Source organism: Aquarana catesbeiana, linkage group LG11 (assembly GCF_042186555.1).
Source record: "Aquarana catesbeiana isolate 2022-GZ linkage group LG11, ASM4218655v1, whole genome shotgun sequence".
Classification (NCBI taxonomy): domain Eukaryota; kingdom Metazoa; phylum Chordata; class Amphibia; order Anura; family Ranidae; genus Aquarana; species Aquarana catesbeiana.
In genome coordinates, this window is record NC_133334.1 from 32798613 (window position 1) to 32814971 (window position 16359).

Sequence of the window (16359 nt, forward strand, 5' to 3'; positions counted from 1 at the left end):
GATGTTTTGTTCCTATAGCCCAGGGATATGCAATGAGCGGACCTCCAGCTGTTGCAAAACTACAAGTCCCAGCATTCCTTTGCCTCAGGGTGTCATGCTTGTGGCTGTCAGAGTCTTGCTATGCCTCATGGGACTTGTAGTTCTGCAACAGCTGGAGGTCCGCTAATTGCATATCCCTGCTATAGCCACTTAGTTATCACTGTTGCCTTATGGCAAAGTGCTCCATCATGATGGAAAAGGCATTGTTCCTCACCAAACTCTTCTTGGATGGTTGGGAGAAGTTGCTCTCGGAGGATGTTTTTGTACCATTCTTTATTCATGGAGGTGTTCTTAGGCAAAATTGTGAGTGAGTCCACTACCTTGGCTGAGGAGCAACCCCACACATGAATGGTCTCAGGAGGCTTTACTGTTGGCATGATACAGGACTGATGGTAGCGCTCATCTTTTCTTCTCCGGACAAGGTTTCCTCCAGATGCCCCAATCAATCGGAAAGGGGATTCATCAGAGAAAATTACTTTACCCCAGTCCTCAGCAGTCCAATCCCTGTACCTTTTGCAGAATATCAGTCTGCCCCTGATGTTTTTCCTGGAGAGAAGTGGCTTCATTGCTTCCCTTCTTGACACCAGGCCATCCTCCAAAAGTCTTCTCCTCACTGTGCGTGCCGATGTACTCACACCTGCCTGCTGCCATTCCTGACCAAGCTCTGCACTGGTGGTGCCCCGATCCCACAGCTGAATCAACTGTAGGAGACGGTCCTGGCACTTGTTGGACTTTCTTGGGCGCCCTGAAGCCTTCTTCACAAATGCAGTGGAAATGTTTTTTATGAATAAGTTCATAAAAATAAGTTCATTTTCATGGCAAAGAGGGACTTTGCAATTAATTGCAATTCATCTGATCACTCTTCATAACATTCTGGAGTATATGCAAATTGCCATCATAAACAATGAGGCAGCAGACATCGTGAAAATTAATATTTGTGTCATTCTCAAAACGTTTAGCCAAGGCTGTACATTGAGCTGATCACAGTTACATATACTGTATATGTCTATAGTTTCGGTTCAATGCGACCACACTGGTAATTTGTATATATATATATATATATATATATATATATATATATATATATATATATATATATATATTAAATATTTTGTGGTCCCCAACGAATCCCAGAGCGCCTCACGGTGCTCAGGGATTCGTGGGGGGGGGGGGGCAACAAAAGATATATACCATATTTATCGTTCTGGCAGCCTCGGAGGGGACAGGGAGGGGGGTGGGACGAGTGCCGACAGATTACATACAGGAGAATCTCCTGCTTACTCAGCGGCCTCTATAATAGGAAGTCTCCTGGATTGCCATTGGACGACTGTCCTGTCTATTATAGGAGGCGGGACTTTGTATTAAACAGGAGATTCTCCTGTATGTAATCTGTTGGCGCTCGTCGCGCCTCCCTCCCTGTCCCCTCCGAGGCTGCAGATAGGCATCCATCACGCTGCACTGATGGCAATGGTGAGGCTGCATTAATGTCAATGGTGAGGCTGCATTCATGGCAATGGTGAGGCTGCATTCAGAGGCTGCATTCATGGCAGTGGTGAGGCTGCATTCATGGCAATGGTGAGGCTGCATTCAGAGGCTGCATTAATGGCAATGGTGAGGCTGCATTCATGGCAATAATGAGGCTGCATTCATGGCAATGGTGAGGCTGCATTCAGAGGCTGCATTCATGGCAATGGTGAGGCTGCATTCAGAGGCTGCACTGATGGCAATGGTGAGGCTGCATTCATGGTAATAATGAGGCTGCATTCATGGCAATGGTGAGGCTGCATTCAGAGGCTGCATTCATGGCAATAACGAGGCTGCATTCATGGCAATGGTGAGACTGTATTCAGAGGCTGCATTCATGGCAATGATGAGGCTGCATTCATGGCAATGGTGAGGCTGCATTCATGGCAATGGCGAGACTGTATTCAGAGGCTGCATTCATGGCAATGATGAGGCTGCATTGATGGCAATGATGAGGCCGCATTGATGGCAATGGTGAGGCTGCATTCATGGCAATGGTGAGATTGTATTCAGAGGCTGCATTCATGGCAATGGTGAGACTGTATTCAGAGGCTGCATTTATGGCAATGATAAAGGCTGTATTCATGGCAATAGTGAGGCTGCATTCAGAGGCTGCATTCATGGCAATGGTGAGGCTGGATTCATGGCAACGGTGAGGCTTCATTCATGGCAATGGTGACGCTGCATTCAGAGGCTGCATTCAATGCAATGGTGAGGCTTCATTCATGGCAATAATGAGGCTGCATTCATGGCAATGATGAGGCTGCATTCATGTCAATGGTGAGGCTGCATTCATGTCAATGGTGAGGCTGCATTCATGGCAATGGTGAGGCTGCATTCAGAGGCTGCATTCATGGCAATGGTGAGGCTGCATTTAGAGGCTACATTCATGGCAATGGTGAGGCTGCATTCATGGCAACAGTGAGGCTGCATTCAGAGGCTGAAGTCATGGCAATGGTGAGGCTGCATTCAGAGGCTGCATTCATGGCAATGGTGAGGCTGCATTTAGAGGCTACATTCATGGCAATGGTGAGGCTGCATTCATGGCAACAGTGAGGCTGCATTCAGAGGCTGAAGTCATGGCAATGGTGAGGCTGCATTCATGGCAATGGTGAGGCTGCAGATGGACACTGATTAGGCTGCATTGATGGGCACTGACCCTAATTTTGCTTCACAGTTCTTTATTTAAAATTTCGTTTTTTTCCCTGAAACGTCCCTCTTAAAGTGAAGGTGTTTGTTATACGCCCATAAATACGGTATATCCAAATAACACGCCCGAGCTCATCCTTGGACTCTTCACCACACACAGCCACAAGGGCAAGAGAATTCTTGTTGGGCAGTGTATTAGTTCATTTGCATTTAATTTTAATGGTTCAAAGAATGTCAGGCAAAATGGTCGGCCCCACACATGTTCACTTCATCAAATCTGGCTCTCTTTGAAAAAAAGTTTGGACACCCCTACCTTACATCTAAACAATAAAAACTCACAAAATCAGATAAGGAATAAGGTTGTTGTTTTTTTCCTCTCACTAGCAATCCGTATTTATAATCTAGATGTAGAAAATGGAACTGCGATAATAAAGCCCAGATTTGTGTGATCAGTGACGTCTCTCCCACCGGCAGGATATTAAATCGGGGAATGATATAGATGCTACAGATTGTGATATGTGTGGATCTATAAATAGCCACCTGAACCCCCCCCCCCCCCCCTTCTCCTCTACAAGTGATTCAGGAATGATCTGCACCAGCCGTTTCCTCCAGGGTCCCTGATGACGCAGACAGCCATCTCTGCTCTAATCTAGGACAAGCTGATCTGGGAGGAGATGCCTCAGGTCTGTGCTCTCTAACCAGAGATTGCATGCTGCCTCTGTAATAACACAGATGTTATTAAAGTGCACCTGTCATCGGAGCATTAAAGGGCAACTGTGCCCCAAAGTGGAGCCTTCCATTAAGGCATCCTAACAGGGCGGTGGAGAAGCAAAGGGCGGGTGACAATGTGCAGTTGGGAAGGACAGGAATTAGTGATCCTGTTGTTGTACAATGTATGGATAAAACATTCAAATCCCAACTCCTTTCCCTTAGCCACGCAAGCAATCAGCATGTAATATTGCAACTTTGCAGCAAGGTGAAAGTATGCACAGACACAAACTACACAGGCATGAGGATTTATATGACGGTATCTTTTCTGAGCAGGCATCTCAGTTCAGGAAGTAGATTGTGTCCCTGGATGATACCTGAACAAAAATGGTGCTGTCTTTCTGGATAGAAAAGCAGATGAAGAATAGCTCCCAACTGTCCCTGATTTCGAGGGACTGTCCCTGATTTGGAGTAATGTCCCTCTGTCCCTCATTCCTCCTCATTTGTCCCTCATTTTGGTCTGATCCATATAGTTGTATATAAAATGCACTTTTTATCTTTCAAACAGTGTTTCCCAGCGCTAACCCTTTCATCCAAATTGTAAATTGCTGTATTTGTACATTTTAAAAGCCAATATAAAGGAATCTTAGTGGTAAAAAAAAAAAGCCCTTGTGGATTTAATGAACCTTTTTTTTTGGTTAATTCTCCTTTAAGTGGGTGTGGCGGGGGGCGTGTCCTCTGCCTACATACGTTTGTTAGTAGGTGTCCCTCATTCCCATCTCAAAATGTTGGGAGGTATGGATGAAGGCATTGTCAGGAAGAGAACTGTGGCCTCTGTGGTAGGTAATAAATACCTGGAAGTGTTACACTTTCACATTACTTACTTTTTTTTCACCTTAATGCATCCTATCCTAAACACCTGGCAGTGACCGCCCCCCGTTTTACTTACCTGAGCCCTGGAACTTGACCCGGCGGGGATGCGCTGTCTCTCTGCCCGGGGTTCTCGGCTCTTGATTGGATAGATTGGTAGCAGCGCAGCCATTGGCTCCTGCTGCTGTCAATGAAATCCAATGGCGCCGCCGCCGGGGGGTGGGGCCGAGTCATACATTCAGCGTCCATGGACGGAATGCTGGACTTGGGAGCGCGCCCGCAAGGTATCCCTCTCGGGAGAGCGCTTCTCCTAGGGGGTTAACTGATAGGGGGAGGAGCCGCGAGAGCCGTCGGGGGGGACCCCAGAAGACGAGGATCGGGGCCACTCTGTGCAAAACGAGCTGCACAATGGACGTAAGTAGGACATGTTTGTTATAAAAAAAATGATCCCTTACAATCACCAATGTAAAGGGGAGCTTTCCTGACCACCAATGTAAGGAGGCTCTTTCCTGACCACCAATGTAAGGGGAAGCTTTCCTGACCATCAATGTACGAAGGCTCTTTCCTGACCACCAATGTAAGGGGAAGCTTTCCTGACCATCAATGTACGAAGGCTCTTTCCTGACCACCAATGTAAGGGGAAGCTTTCCTGACCATCAATGTACGAAGGCTCTTTCCTGACCACCAATGTAAGGGGAAGCTTTCCTGACCACTAATGTAAGGAGGCTCTTGCCTGACCACCAATGTAAGGAGGCTCTTTCCTGACCACCAATGTAAGGGGGAGCTTTCCTGACCACCAATGTAAGGAGGCTCTTTCCTGACCACTAATGTAAGGAGGCTCTTTCCTGACCACCAATGTAAGGAGGCTCTTTCCTGACCACCAATGTAAGGGGGAGCTTTCCTGACCACCAATGTAAGGAGGCTCTTTCCTGACCACCAATGTAAGGGGAAGCTTTCCTGACCATCAATGTACGAAGGCTCTTTCCTGACCACCAATGTAAGGGGAAGCTTTCCTGACCACCAATGTACGGAGGCTCTTTCCTGACCACTAATGTAAGGAGGCTCTTTCCTGACCACCAATGTAAGGGGGAGATTTCCTGACCACCAATGTAAGGAGGCTCTTTCCTGACCACCAATGTAAGGAGGCTCTTTCCTGACCACCAATGTAAGGAGGCTCTTTCCTGACCACCAATGTAAGGAGGCTCTTTCCTGACCACCAATGTAAGGAGGCTCTTTCCTGACCACCAATGTAAGGAGGCTCTTTCCTGACCACCAATGTAAGGGGGAGATTTCCTGACCACTAATATAAGGAGGCTCTTTCCTGACCACCAATGTAAGGAGGCTCTTTTCTGACCACCAATGTAAGGAGGCTCTTTCCTGACCACCAATGTAAGGAGGCTCTTTCCTGACCACCAATGTAAGGAGGCTCTTTCCTGACCACCAATGTAAGGAGGCTCTTTCCTGACCACCAATGTAAGGAGGAGCTTTCCTGACCACCAATGTAAGGAGGCTCTTTCCTGACCACCAATGCAAAGAGGGTCTTTCCTGACCACTAATATAAGGAGGCTCTTTCCTGCCCACCAATGTAAGGAGGCTCTTTCCTGACCACCAATGTAAGGGGAAGCTTTTCTGACCACCAATGTAAGGAGGCTCTTTCCTGACCACCAATGTGAGGGAACACTACAATTTTCACTATCAGCATTTCCTTTCTTCCCATTATTATTTGTATAATTTAATAATTGCTAAAAAAAATAATTGTGTACTATACAGAGTAGCACTGGGTGTCAAATACGCTAAATTCCTTATTTGTTTATTGATTCTTAAGCTTCAACTTATTGATTACACTAATGTACAGAGATCTGTAGATATAGTAATTATTGACAGGGGTCCCCTGAGACCCGAAAGCTATTTTAAGGGCTCCTCCTGTTAAACAGTTTGAAAAAGGCTGCTCACCTGTAATCTGCAATCCTACCCCCCCGCAGTACTCCTATTCTGCCACAAGATGCCCTCGGTCTTCTCATCATTCAACCTCAAAAACAACAATATCATTCAAGCCACAAGACTGAGAATACTTTGAATGATAGAGAACCCGCCCCCAAGGAGCACCCTTTATGTGTAGTATATTCATACAGCGCTGTCGCTGACATCATCAGATCAGTGCCGTTCTATGCATATCCTCCCACCAATGGAGAAGATCATGAGCTGAAGAGGGGCCAGCATGTCACTTGACCAGCCAGAAGACTTTGGGGAAAAAAAAGTTAAAGCGGAAAGTAATTCCCAAAAGAGAGTTAGTTCCATTTTAACACCCCTCCCTCCCCAAACAGAATTGTGGGAATTTTTAAAATCGTGTTTCTATTTTTTTACCAGCTGGGAGACTTTGGTAAAAAGTGAAAGTGGAAAGCACTCCCTACTCTGCGCCTCACTGGCGCCGCCATCTTGAATTCATTCCTGTCACATGTGCAGGTCTTTGCCAGGTCTAAGGGCCCCTTGCGCATGCGCATGCACACTGTGTGGACCCCTGCCAGTGAACTGACAGACACCTGTGCTGCTTCTGCACATGTGCGGAATTCCGCAATCCGCCCCCTGGGATGAGTGACGTAGAAACCCCAGGAGGCAGTTTGATGGACAGCGCACATGTGCAGAAACACCTCACTGATCCCCAGAGTGAGCGTTCCTGCGCCTAGCGGGGTCCGGGTACGTCATTCTCGCCTATGACCCGAACTTTAGGTGAGAAAATCTTTAGTTGTAAACCTCAGACATGAAATATGAACAAAGCATATCCCTCTATAGTGTGTATGTGTCTCAATCCAGAGCACTAAGTCTCATTTCTGTCTGCTGCCTCCTTCCTCTGCTATCAGCATGAGTCACTTCTGACAAGTTTTCCTGACACCAAGAGAAAAAAAGGTGACAGCGGAGGGACCCCCAGCTGATTGACAGCCTCAGCTCTGTTCCTGTGTGCCATGTGGAGGGGGAGGGGGGGGGGTGTTCCTTCCCCTCCAATCAGCTCATAGAGCGCTTTTCACTGAGCTTTGCCCCGTTTTCTGAAATCTCAGACAAACTGTATAATTTCTGCAATTAAAATGGCTGTAGAGAAGAGATGGCTGCAGATAGACAGGTACAACTTATATGGGAGTATTTGTTTCATCTCTGTGTATCACCTGCAGGGCCGGGACAAGGGGTGGGAAAAATTTAGTTTGGGTGCAGTGTTGTACGACCGCACAATTGGCATTCAAAGTGCGACAGCGCTAAAAGCTGAAAATTGTCCTGGGCAGGAAGGGGGTAAAAGTGCCCAGAATTGAAGGGGTTAAACATGGCTTCCTTGTAGTTCCTGGCATTAGAACTTCTAATCCTCCGTCTCCCGCACAGCGATTGCTGCACAGCGGATGGATATGACAAATCACGGGTGTGAGTTAGCGATTGCTACAATGACGTCTGTTGCTAAATATAGGCGGCATCGGACGTAATTATTCTGCGGCGGTATTTTTATTGTTTGTGATGGAGGCACCTCCGCTCTTCTCTCCGCTCTTCTCTCCGCTCTTCTCTCCGCTGTGATAACTTTGCTGATTGAATTTATTACTCACGCCTAAATGCCGTATAATGTGAACTCTTCCCTGATGATGACAGTTTTGTTCTGAATACAAAGAGCTTCATTCTCACCCAAACAAAGGATCTTGTTTTCAAACAAGAAGCTGCTGAAATCCTCCAATGTAACTCCATAGGGGGGGGGAGATTTACTAAACCCGGAGAATTCACAATCTGGTGCAGCTCTACATAGTAACCAATCAGCTTCCAGGTTTTATTGTCAAAGCTTAAAGTGGTTGTAAATCATTACATATATAATCAGTGAAGTGACTGGCTTCAGCTGATACACAGAGATGAAACAAATCATCCTACATACGTTGCACCTGTTTATTTTATTTTAATTTATACAGCTTGTCTGAGCTGTGGGAGCTGAAGTTACTCTGCAGAGCTCAGTGAGGAGAGCTTTGAGAGGTGATTGGAGGGAAGGGACACACCCCACCCCCCTCACACAACACATCAGAACAGAGCTGAGGCTTCCAATCACAGGCTGCATGCCGGAGCCCCCCTCCCTGTCACCTTTTTTTCTCTTGGTGTCAGGAAATCAAAGGAAGGAAGCAGCAGTCAGAAATGAAATTCTATGTTTTGGTACTTATGAAAAAGATTCTTTAGATTGACTTCTAGTAGTGAAATGGGTTGGTTTACGTCTTCCACACTATCTTACTTTTTTCTGTGCTGTCCATTCTCTTTTGTTCTTTTTATTTTCGCCAAAAGTAATATAAATTGTCACACAAAATGATAACAATCTCTGACCATCTCTTGTATTAAACTGACTATCTCCTGTATCATGTCTGCAGTCTGTGACCATCTCTTCTATCATGTCTGCAGTCTGTGACCATCTCTTCTATCATGCCTGCAGTCTCTGACCATCTCTTGTATTATGTCTACAGTCTCTGACCATCTCTTGTATCATGTCTGCAGTCTCTGACCATCTCTTCTATCATGTCTGCAGTCTCTGACCATCTCCTGTATCATATCTACAGTCTCTGACCATCTCTTGTATCATGTCTATAGTCTCTGACCATCTCTTCTATCATGTCTGCAGTCTCTGACCATCTCTTGTATCATGTCTGCAGTCTCTGACCATCTCTTGTATCATGTCTGCAGTCTCTGACCATCTCTTGTATCATATCTGCAGTCTCTGACCATCTCTTGTATCATGTCTGCAGTCTCTGACCATCTCTTCTATCATGTCTGCAGTCTCTGACCATCTCTTCTATCATGTTTGCAGTCTCTGACCATCTCCTGTACTTTGTCTGCAGTCTCTGACCATCTCCTGTATCATGTCTGCAGTCTCTGATCATCTCCTGTAGCATGTCTGCAGTCTCTGACCATCTCCTGTATCATGTCTGCAGTCTCTGACAGCCTTCTATAGTATTACATTCACTAAATATTATCTGCGGGCCTTTGGTGGCATCAGGGGCCACACTTGAGACTCTCTATACTGAGTCAGTTGACCACCACTGGTCTAGACCTTGGCTCTTGAGGTACTGCTGTTGCTCTCACCTTTTCGGCTGCCCTGAGATCCACCCATCGCGCCGTGCCAAACGGTATGCCGACATTGGCCAGGCTCAGGGTGATCTCCCCGGCCACCTGGTGCCTGGAGAATCGGTCGCAGTTGCGCAGGGTGAGGGTCAGCGTGGCTTGGGCTCGGTCCTCCTCCTGTAGGGGGAACAACAGAGCTTCTTCCCAGACGGTGTGCGCCGATCTTTTCACCAAGGCGGTCTGCGCCTCCGTCCGTCCGCCCTGCTTCTTCAGTGTGCCCATAACGTAGCAGTGACTCCCAGAATCCTCCTCTCCAGGCAGCAGCACACCTACAGCTTAATCACAGGACAACAGGAGGATGTTTGATGTTTGATGTTCAAATGTCTTTTACGATTATTTTTTATTTTTATTATTTTTATTTTTTATTATTTCTTGTTTTGATATTTTTTGAGCAAATCTAAACCCAAAAACAAAGTTTTATTTTTCTGACCCCCCCCCCACCCTTATTGTTACCTGGTGACCCTGAAAAGGTAAAACTAATACAGCCACCACATCTAAGGACTAGTAAGCTGCAATATATAAAATTTTTTTGGTTTGTTCTTTCCCATTTCATGTATTTTTTTGGATTTCTGGCAGGATCAACAGGCATTTTCTGTACTTGCTGAAAATATTATTTGCCCGAAAAGAGAAAACAAATGCAGCCACCCCATCTAAGGACTGGCAAGCTGCAATATACAGTAAAACCTTGGATTACGAGCATAATTTGTTCCAGAAGAATGCTTTAATCCAAAGCACTCGTATATCAAAGCGAGTTTCCCCATAGGAAATAATGGAAAATCAGATAATCTGTTCCACAGTCACTGCTTGTCTTTCAGTACCGCATGTGGCCAGAGGTGCGGGGGGCGCCAGAGACACTCGGAAACACTCGGAGACAATCAGAGACACTCGGGAACAGTCTATGTAGTACCGCATGTGGCCAGAGGTGCGGGGATATCGTGATTGGGAGTGTTTCTGAATATCTACGAGCATCTCTGAGCATATCCGAGTGCTTCTGAGAGTCACCGGCACCCCCCCCGCACTTCTGGCTAAATGCGGTACTGCACACCCCAGCAGCTTGAATCCTGCTCCTCTTGCGAGACAACGCTCGCAAAGCGAGTCAGGATTTAAAAAAAAAAAAAATAGCTCATATTGCGAAACGCTCTTAAACCTCATTACTCGCAATCGCTGAATGCCTGTGACAGTTCATAAACTTGGTGAGCTCACCTGGTGGCACCGCCCCCTTGTGGCGTCACTGACCCAGCATGGGGCGGTGCCACCGGGTGACGTCGCTAGGAGACCCCACCCCTTACCTATTTAAGAACTGTCACAAGGTGGAGCAGGCATTCGGCGGTTATCCTTTAAGGGTAGAGCGTTTTTTGATTTTTTTTCTTTTGTCGGGTCCAGCGGTGCGGCGGGCGTCGTGATTGACGATGGATCTACATCGGGGGACATTTTTTTTTTTATTTAAAATTTTTTTTAATAAAGGACTGCCACCTGTCTTTATTTATTATTGACACTTTTTTGGTGAATGAGTAGGGGTACAATATACCCCATACTCATTTGCGTAGGGGTAGCCAGGATCTGTGGGCCTTCCAGATTCCGATAAGCCCCCCGCCCGCAGACCCCCACAACCACCTCCCAGGCACTTGTCCAAAGCACCTCCTCCATGTTGAGGGCATGTGGCCTGGTATGGTTTAGGAGGGAGGCTCGCTTCCCCCCACCTTTCCTGGCCTGCCAGGCTGCATGCTCGAATAAGGGTCTAGTATGAATTTTGGGGGGAACCCTACACCATTAAATAAAAAAATTGGCATGGGGTTCCCCTCAAAATCTATACCAGGCCCAAAGAGCCTGGTAAGGGTTGGGGGGGGGGGGACCCTCACGCATTTTTTTTATTTACATTTTCTATTTCTGGCAAATTCGGCAATATTTTTTTTTTCATTCAGCTGTCAGTGGGGAAACCCGCTGACAGCTGATGACTCATCCGTTGTTAAGGACGTGGCAGCCGGCTTCCCGGCCCCGCTCCTTAACAACCTATTGACTGTGCACTCGCTTGGCGAACATCCCGCCGAGCACACAGAAAATTAGGGTGTTCAGCAAACACCCAAACTGGCGATGTTCAGGCCAAACGTACGCTCGGCCCCGACTGTTCATCCATTCTTATTAGGAAGGTTATGGTTTTCTTACAGTTCAAAAGACCAGAAAGAAGCATCCTCGGTGCTGCAATTAAGTAAAACTGCATTGGACACAACATCTGTGTCTTTTATAAGAGTTAATCTGCCTGTGGATAGTGCCAAGTTAGCAGATGACCATACAGTCTGGACGGACTGGGTCTAAGGAGGAATGACAATGCATAAAGCTGCATTTGAACAGAACATTGTTATTGGATTTAGATGTGCTTTAAAGATAGTTCGCTAATCCATGTCGATTCCTCTATTAGCCAATATATATACCCAGAACTGCTTTGTTCCCTAAAACATCCAATCAGGGTTTAGGAAAAAATAGAATGTTCAAAACTTTTTTTTTTTTTTGCTACCATATTAGCAGTTTTGATATGAACTAATCAGAGCCTAAAATACATGAAGGCCTCACCTTCCAGGAAAGACACACAGAGCTCGGCTGTCTGACGGTCATATCCAAGGGAGTAACGCAGCTTCGGTACATGATGGGGGCTGTTCACCTTCTCCAAATCTTCATTGTCAGAAGAGGGAGTGTTCACACACTGATCTGTAGATAGACAGATGATAGGAGATCAATAGATATTTGATAGATAGATACAGGGGTGGACTGACAACTCATGGGGCCCCCGGGCAATAGGAGATTATGGGGCCCCCCGGGCAATAGGAGATTAAAGGGCCCCCAGGCAATAGCAGATTATGGGGCCCCCAGGCAATAGTCGATTATGGGGCGCCCGGGCAATAGGAGATTAAAGGGCCCCCAGGCAATAGCAGATTATGGGGCCCCCAGGCAATAGTCGATTATGGGGCGCCCGGGCAATAGGAGATTAAAGGGCCCCCAGGCAATAGGAGATTATGGGGCCCCCAGGCAATAGGAGATTATGGGACCCCCGGGCAATAGGAGATTATGGGACCCCAGGCAATAGGAGGTTATGGGGCCCCCAGGCAAAAGGAGATTATGGGACCCCCGGGCAATAGGAGAATAAAGGGCCCCCAGGCAATAGGAGATTAAAGGGCCCCCAGACAATAGGAGATTATGGGACCCCCGGGCAATAGGAGATTAAAGGGCCCCCAGGCAATAGGAGATTAAAGGGCCCCCAGACAATAGGAGATTATGGGACCCCCGGGCAATAGGAGATTAAAGGGCCCCCAGGCAATAGGAGATTAAAGGGCCCCCAGACAATAGGAGATTATGGGACCCCCGGGCAATAGGAGAATAAAGGGCCCCCAGGCAATAGGAGATTAAAGGGCCCCCAGACAATAGGAGATTATGGGACCCCCGGGCAATAGGAGAATAAAGGGCCCCCAGGCAATAGGAGATTAAAGGGCCCCCAGACAATAGGAGATTATGGGACCCCCGGGCAATAGGAGATTAAAGGGCCCCCAGGCAATAGATTATGGGGCTGCACAGTATACACACACAGACACACAATATACACACACAGTATACACACACAGTATACACACACACACACTGAAAAGGTACTGGAGAGGCGGGGCAGTTATAATCTTGGGATTTTTAAAAAAACACAGATTTTTACATACTGTCCCTGGTTTTATTGAGGCTGACAACCCTGATGGGGCCCCTTAGTGGCATGGGGCCCTCGGCCAGTGTCCGAGTGCCCGAATGGTCAGTACGCCCCTGGATAGATACCGGTAGACAGACAGAGATAGATAGATAGATAGATAGATAGATAGATAGATAGATAGATAGATAGATAGATAGATAGATAGATAGATAGATAGATAGATAGATAGATAGATAGATAGATAGGATTTCATTGATTGATTGGTACGTTGATTGAATGATTGATAAGATTTGGATACATAAAAAAGATTGAGCAGATAAATAGATAATTAAAGATGGATAGATTTCACTGGTTGATTAATTTATTTATTTGATCGAATGATTAATACGATTTGGATGGATACAAAGGATAGATGGATGGATAGATTTCCTATGTATCATGTAAAACACTCAGCTTGATTGATCTCCCATGTATTTTGGTCTTTTATATATATTTTACTCAAGGAGAGATTCCTATTACAGATCCTGATGATTTGGATGCAGATGAGTCCTGGTGACAGTTGACATCCCGTGTACAGCACATGATGAGTGATGACATGTGTCCTACATACATACAATCTACAGACATCTCCGGGATGAGTCACGGCCAATTATATTGGTACAGCTCTCTTCTCACTCCAACACTATACAACATACCGAAAACAGCCGACACTCCACAACTAGAGGACTGTGGAGATCACTTATGACGAGTTATGCTTTTCTCATCCTTTATTGAGGTTGTTATAGAAACGATAATTACATTGTGAGTCCACCGTGACATGGGTTTTAAGTTTGTAGTAAGCTGAATCATCCATCAGCAACTCAAGAAAAAAAAAATGATATATATACACACACACACTATATTTGCTGCTAAAAGGCACACAGGATTCTCACAAATACAGAATGAGGGGCTCCAGAATGGTTTTAGGCAGGGAAAACTGGTCTTTCATTTCTACTCCCAGTGTTGTAATTCCCAGATTGGATTCCGGAGTTCAGAGACTTCAAAGAGTCTTGGGAGGGATTAAGCCTCTAACCAGTGGCAGCTGGTGTTTTTTTGTTGGGGGGGGGGGGCACCTTCCCCCCTCGTCTGCCGGTCCAACGGCACTTACCCCATCGGCGGTGGGGATTGGTGGGCACACGGCGGTGGGGAACGATGGGCACATCGGGCAGGGGCTCAGGCTGCGACAGGCATCTGGCAGCATCTCCTGTGTCCTCTTCTCTTCTGAGATCACGGCGGCTTCCACCGTGCATCTACTCCCCTCCTCCTAGGTGTCCAATAGGATCGCCTGACTTTTCAGCCAACCGAGAAATGGGTATCAGACCCACGCCTCCTGATTGGCGGAGAGGCGATACAGTGTTAGAAAAGCGAATATTCATCTGCTTTTCTAACACACCTGGGTGCTCTGCACTCAGAGTCCACCCTATTTTGAAGCCTATTAGAGCCTATGGCTCTAATCAGGTGCTTAAAAAAAAAAAAACACCCCTCATGCGCCCGCCATCCTGAAAGGGCCCAGACGCATGAATAGGAGGTGGCTTCCGAACCAGGAAAGAGGTTCACCACCTGCTTGTCCTCCTGGAGCGGTGATATCTTTCTTTTCCATGAATAGGTGATGGCCGTGGCAGCCGTGAATAGATTCATATACATGAATCTATCCAATAACCATATAGGAGGTGGCGCGGATAGAGGTGGCGGCGCCCACCATAATGGACGGGCCGCCACCTAACCCTTCTCCAGGTCTTTCCGGAGACCAGCAGACTGAGTGGGCAGGGATGCACACCTTTTATAATCAAGGGCCTAACAGTAGTTGAGAGCTCCACCCGGAAGACAGGAGATCCCTACCCAGAGGCCGGGACGTGGGTCAGAGCAGCAGGGAGCAGAAACTGCAGAAATGCATAGGAGCGGGCTTCGGGTGCCCATATCTGCAATGGCTGCTGACAGAATACCCAGGGGAAATATATAATGAAAGATTTTACAGGTTCATACTATATGGACGGGTATACAGTAGGAATATCCACATTAGATGCTGCAAGTCACAAGAATCCCAAGGATGCTTTATGACAATTTTGGATAGAAGACTGTAGCTCCTATTTAAGGATGATGATGTAAGTACTCACCATATGTACTGGCCGTACCCACAGGCAATTTCCTAGCAGTTTCATTCACTTTCAACCAGCTTTTGATCACAAAAAACAATCAAATACATCAAGGAAAGCTGCTGTGATCCCTGCCGTGTACGGTAAATACATACTGTAGTAGTAATAGGTAGCCTTAGGCCGGTTGATCTTTTTTTTTTTGCTGTAGAACGTTGGAGTAAAGTGCATGAAAACTACACTGTACATTTGTCTTATTGTATATAGTGAACATAAAAGAATCCTCAGTGTAAATGATCAGTGTAGTAAACAAGGAAAATCATTGTCTGAGTATCCTTTCGAAATGCATTCTGCCGCAAAGAAAAAAAGAAACAAGCTATTCCAGCAATTCAACCCAAAGAGGAGTCCTGGAACCTTTTGCCTTTATATTTGGATACAATGTATATCCAATGGAGTTATATTATCTTAGTCCCCATTCACACTTACATACCTCCCAACTCTCCCTGATTTCGAGGGACTGTCCCTGATTTGGAGCAATGTCCCTCTGTCCCTCATTCCTCCTTATTTTTCCCTCATTTTGGTCTGATCTATATAGTTGTATATAAAATGCACTTTTTAATCTATCGAAAAATTGTTTCCCAGTGCTAAACCTTTCATCTGATTTCTAAATTGCTGTGTATGTAAATTCCAAATGCCAATATAAAGGAATAGTAGTGGTAAAATAAGCACTTGTGGGTTTAACCAATCTTGTTTTTTTGTACAATTCTCCTTTAAGGGGGGGCGTGGCCAGGGGTGTGTCCTGTGCCTGCATACTTTTGCTGATAGGTGTCCCTCATTCCCATCTCAGAAAGTTGGGAGGTATACACTTATGCAACGCCCAAGGTTTTGTCAGCTTCTATTTATTCTTAATGGCATCCCAAACGCACCAGTCAACGCACATGCGCTGGTAACTTACTGCCATGCACTGTAGCGTGATGCAATTTATAAAAAGGTGTCAGCGCTTCTTTGTGTACTTGTCGCATGTAGGCCAGCCCATTCAAATGAATGGGCCGCCCTAAATGTGACTCACCTAAATGCACAAAAAACACAGGCGGGCTGTTGCACTGCAAGCCAAACAGGTGGGTGGACCCCCCA

At 46.3% G+C, this 16359-nt stretch overlaps 1 protein-coding gene across 1 annotated transcript in view; it reads right to left on the reverse strand.

Annotated features, from left to right (window-relative positions):
* SYT13 (synaptotagmin 13) overlaps nucleotides 1–16359 on the reverse strand; it is a 62363-nt gene that overhangs the window by 11433 nt on the left and 34571 nt on the right. Inside the window, exons 3-4 of the mRNA XM_073604171.1 lie at nucleotides 11983–12117; nucleotides 9376–9689 (exon numbers count right to left, since the gene is read on the reverse strand). Coding sequence (XP_073460272.1) covers nucleotides 9376–9689; nucleotides 11983–12117 — 449 coding nt within the window. The remainder of the gene's footprint in view (nucleotides 1–9375; nucleotides 9690–11982; nucleotides 12118–16359) is intronic.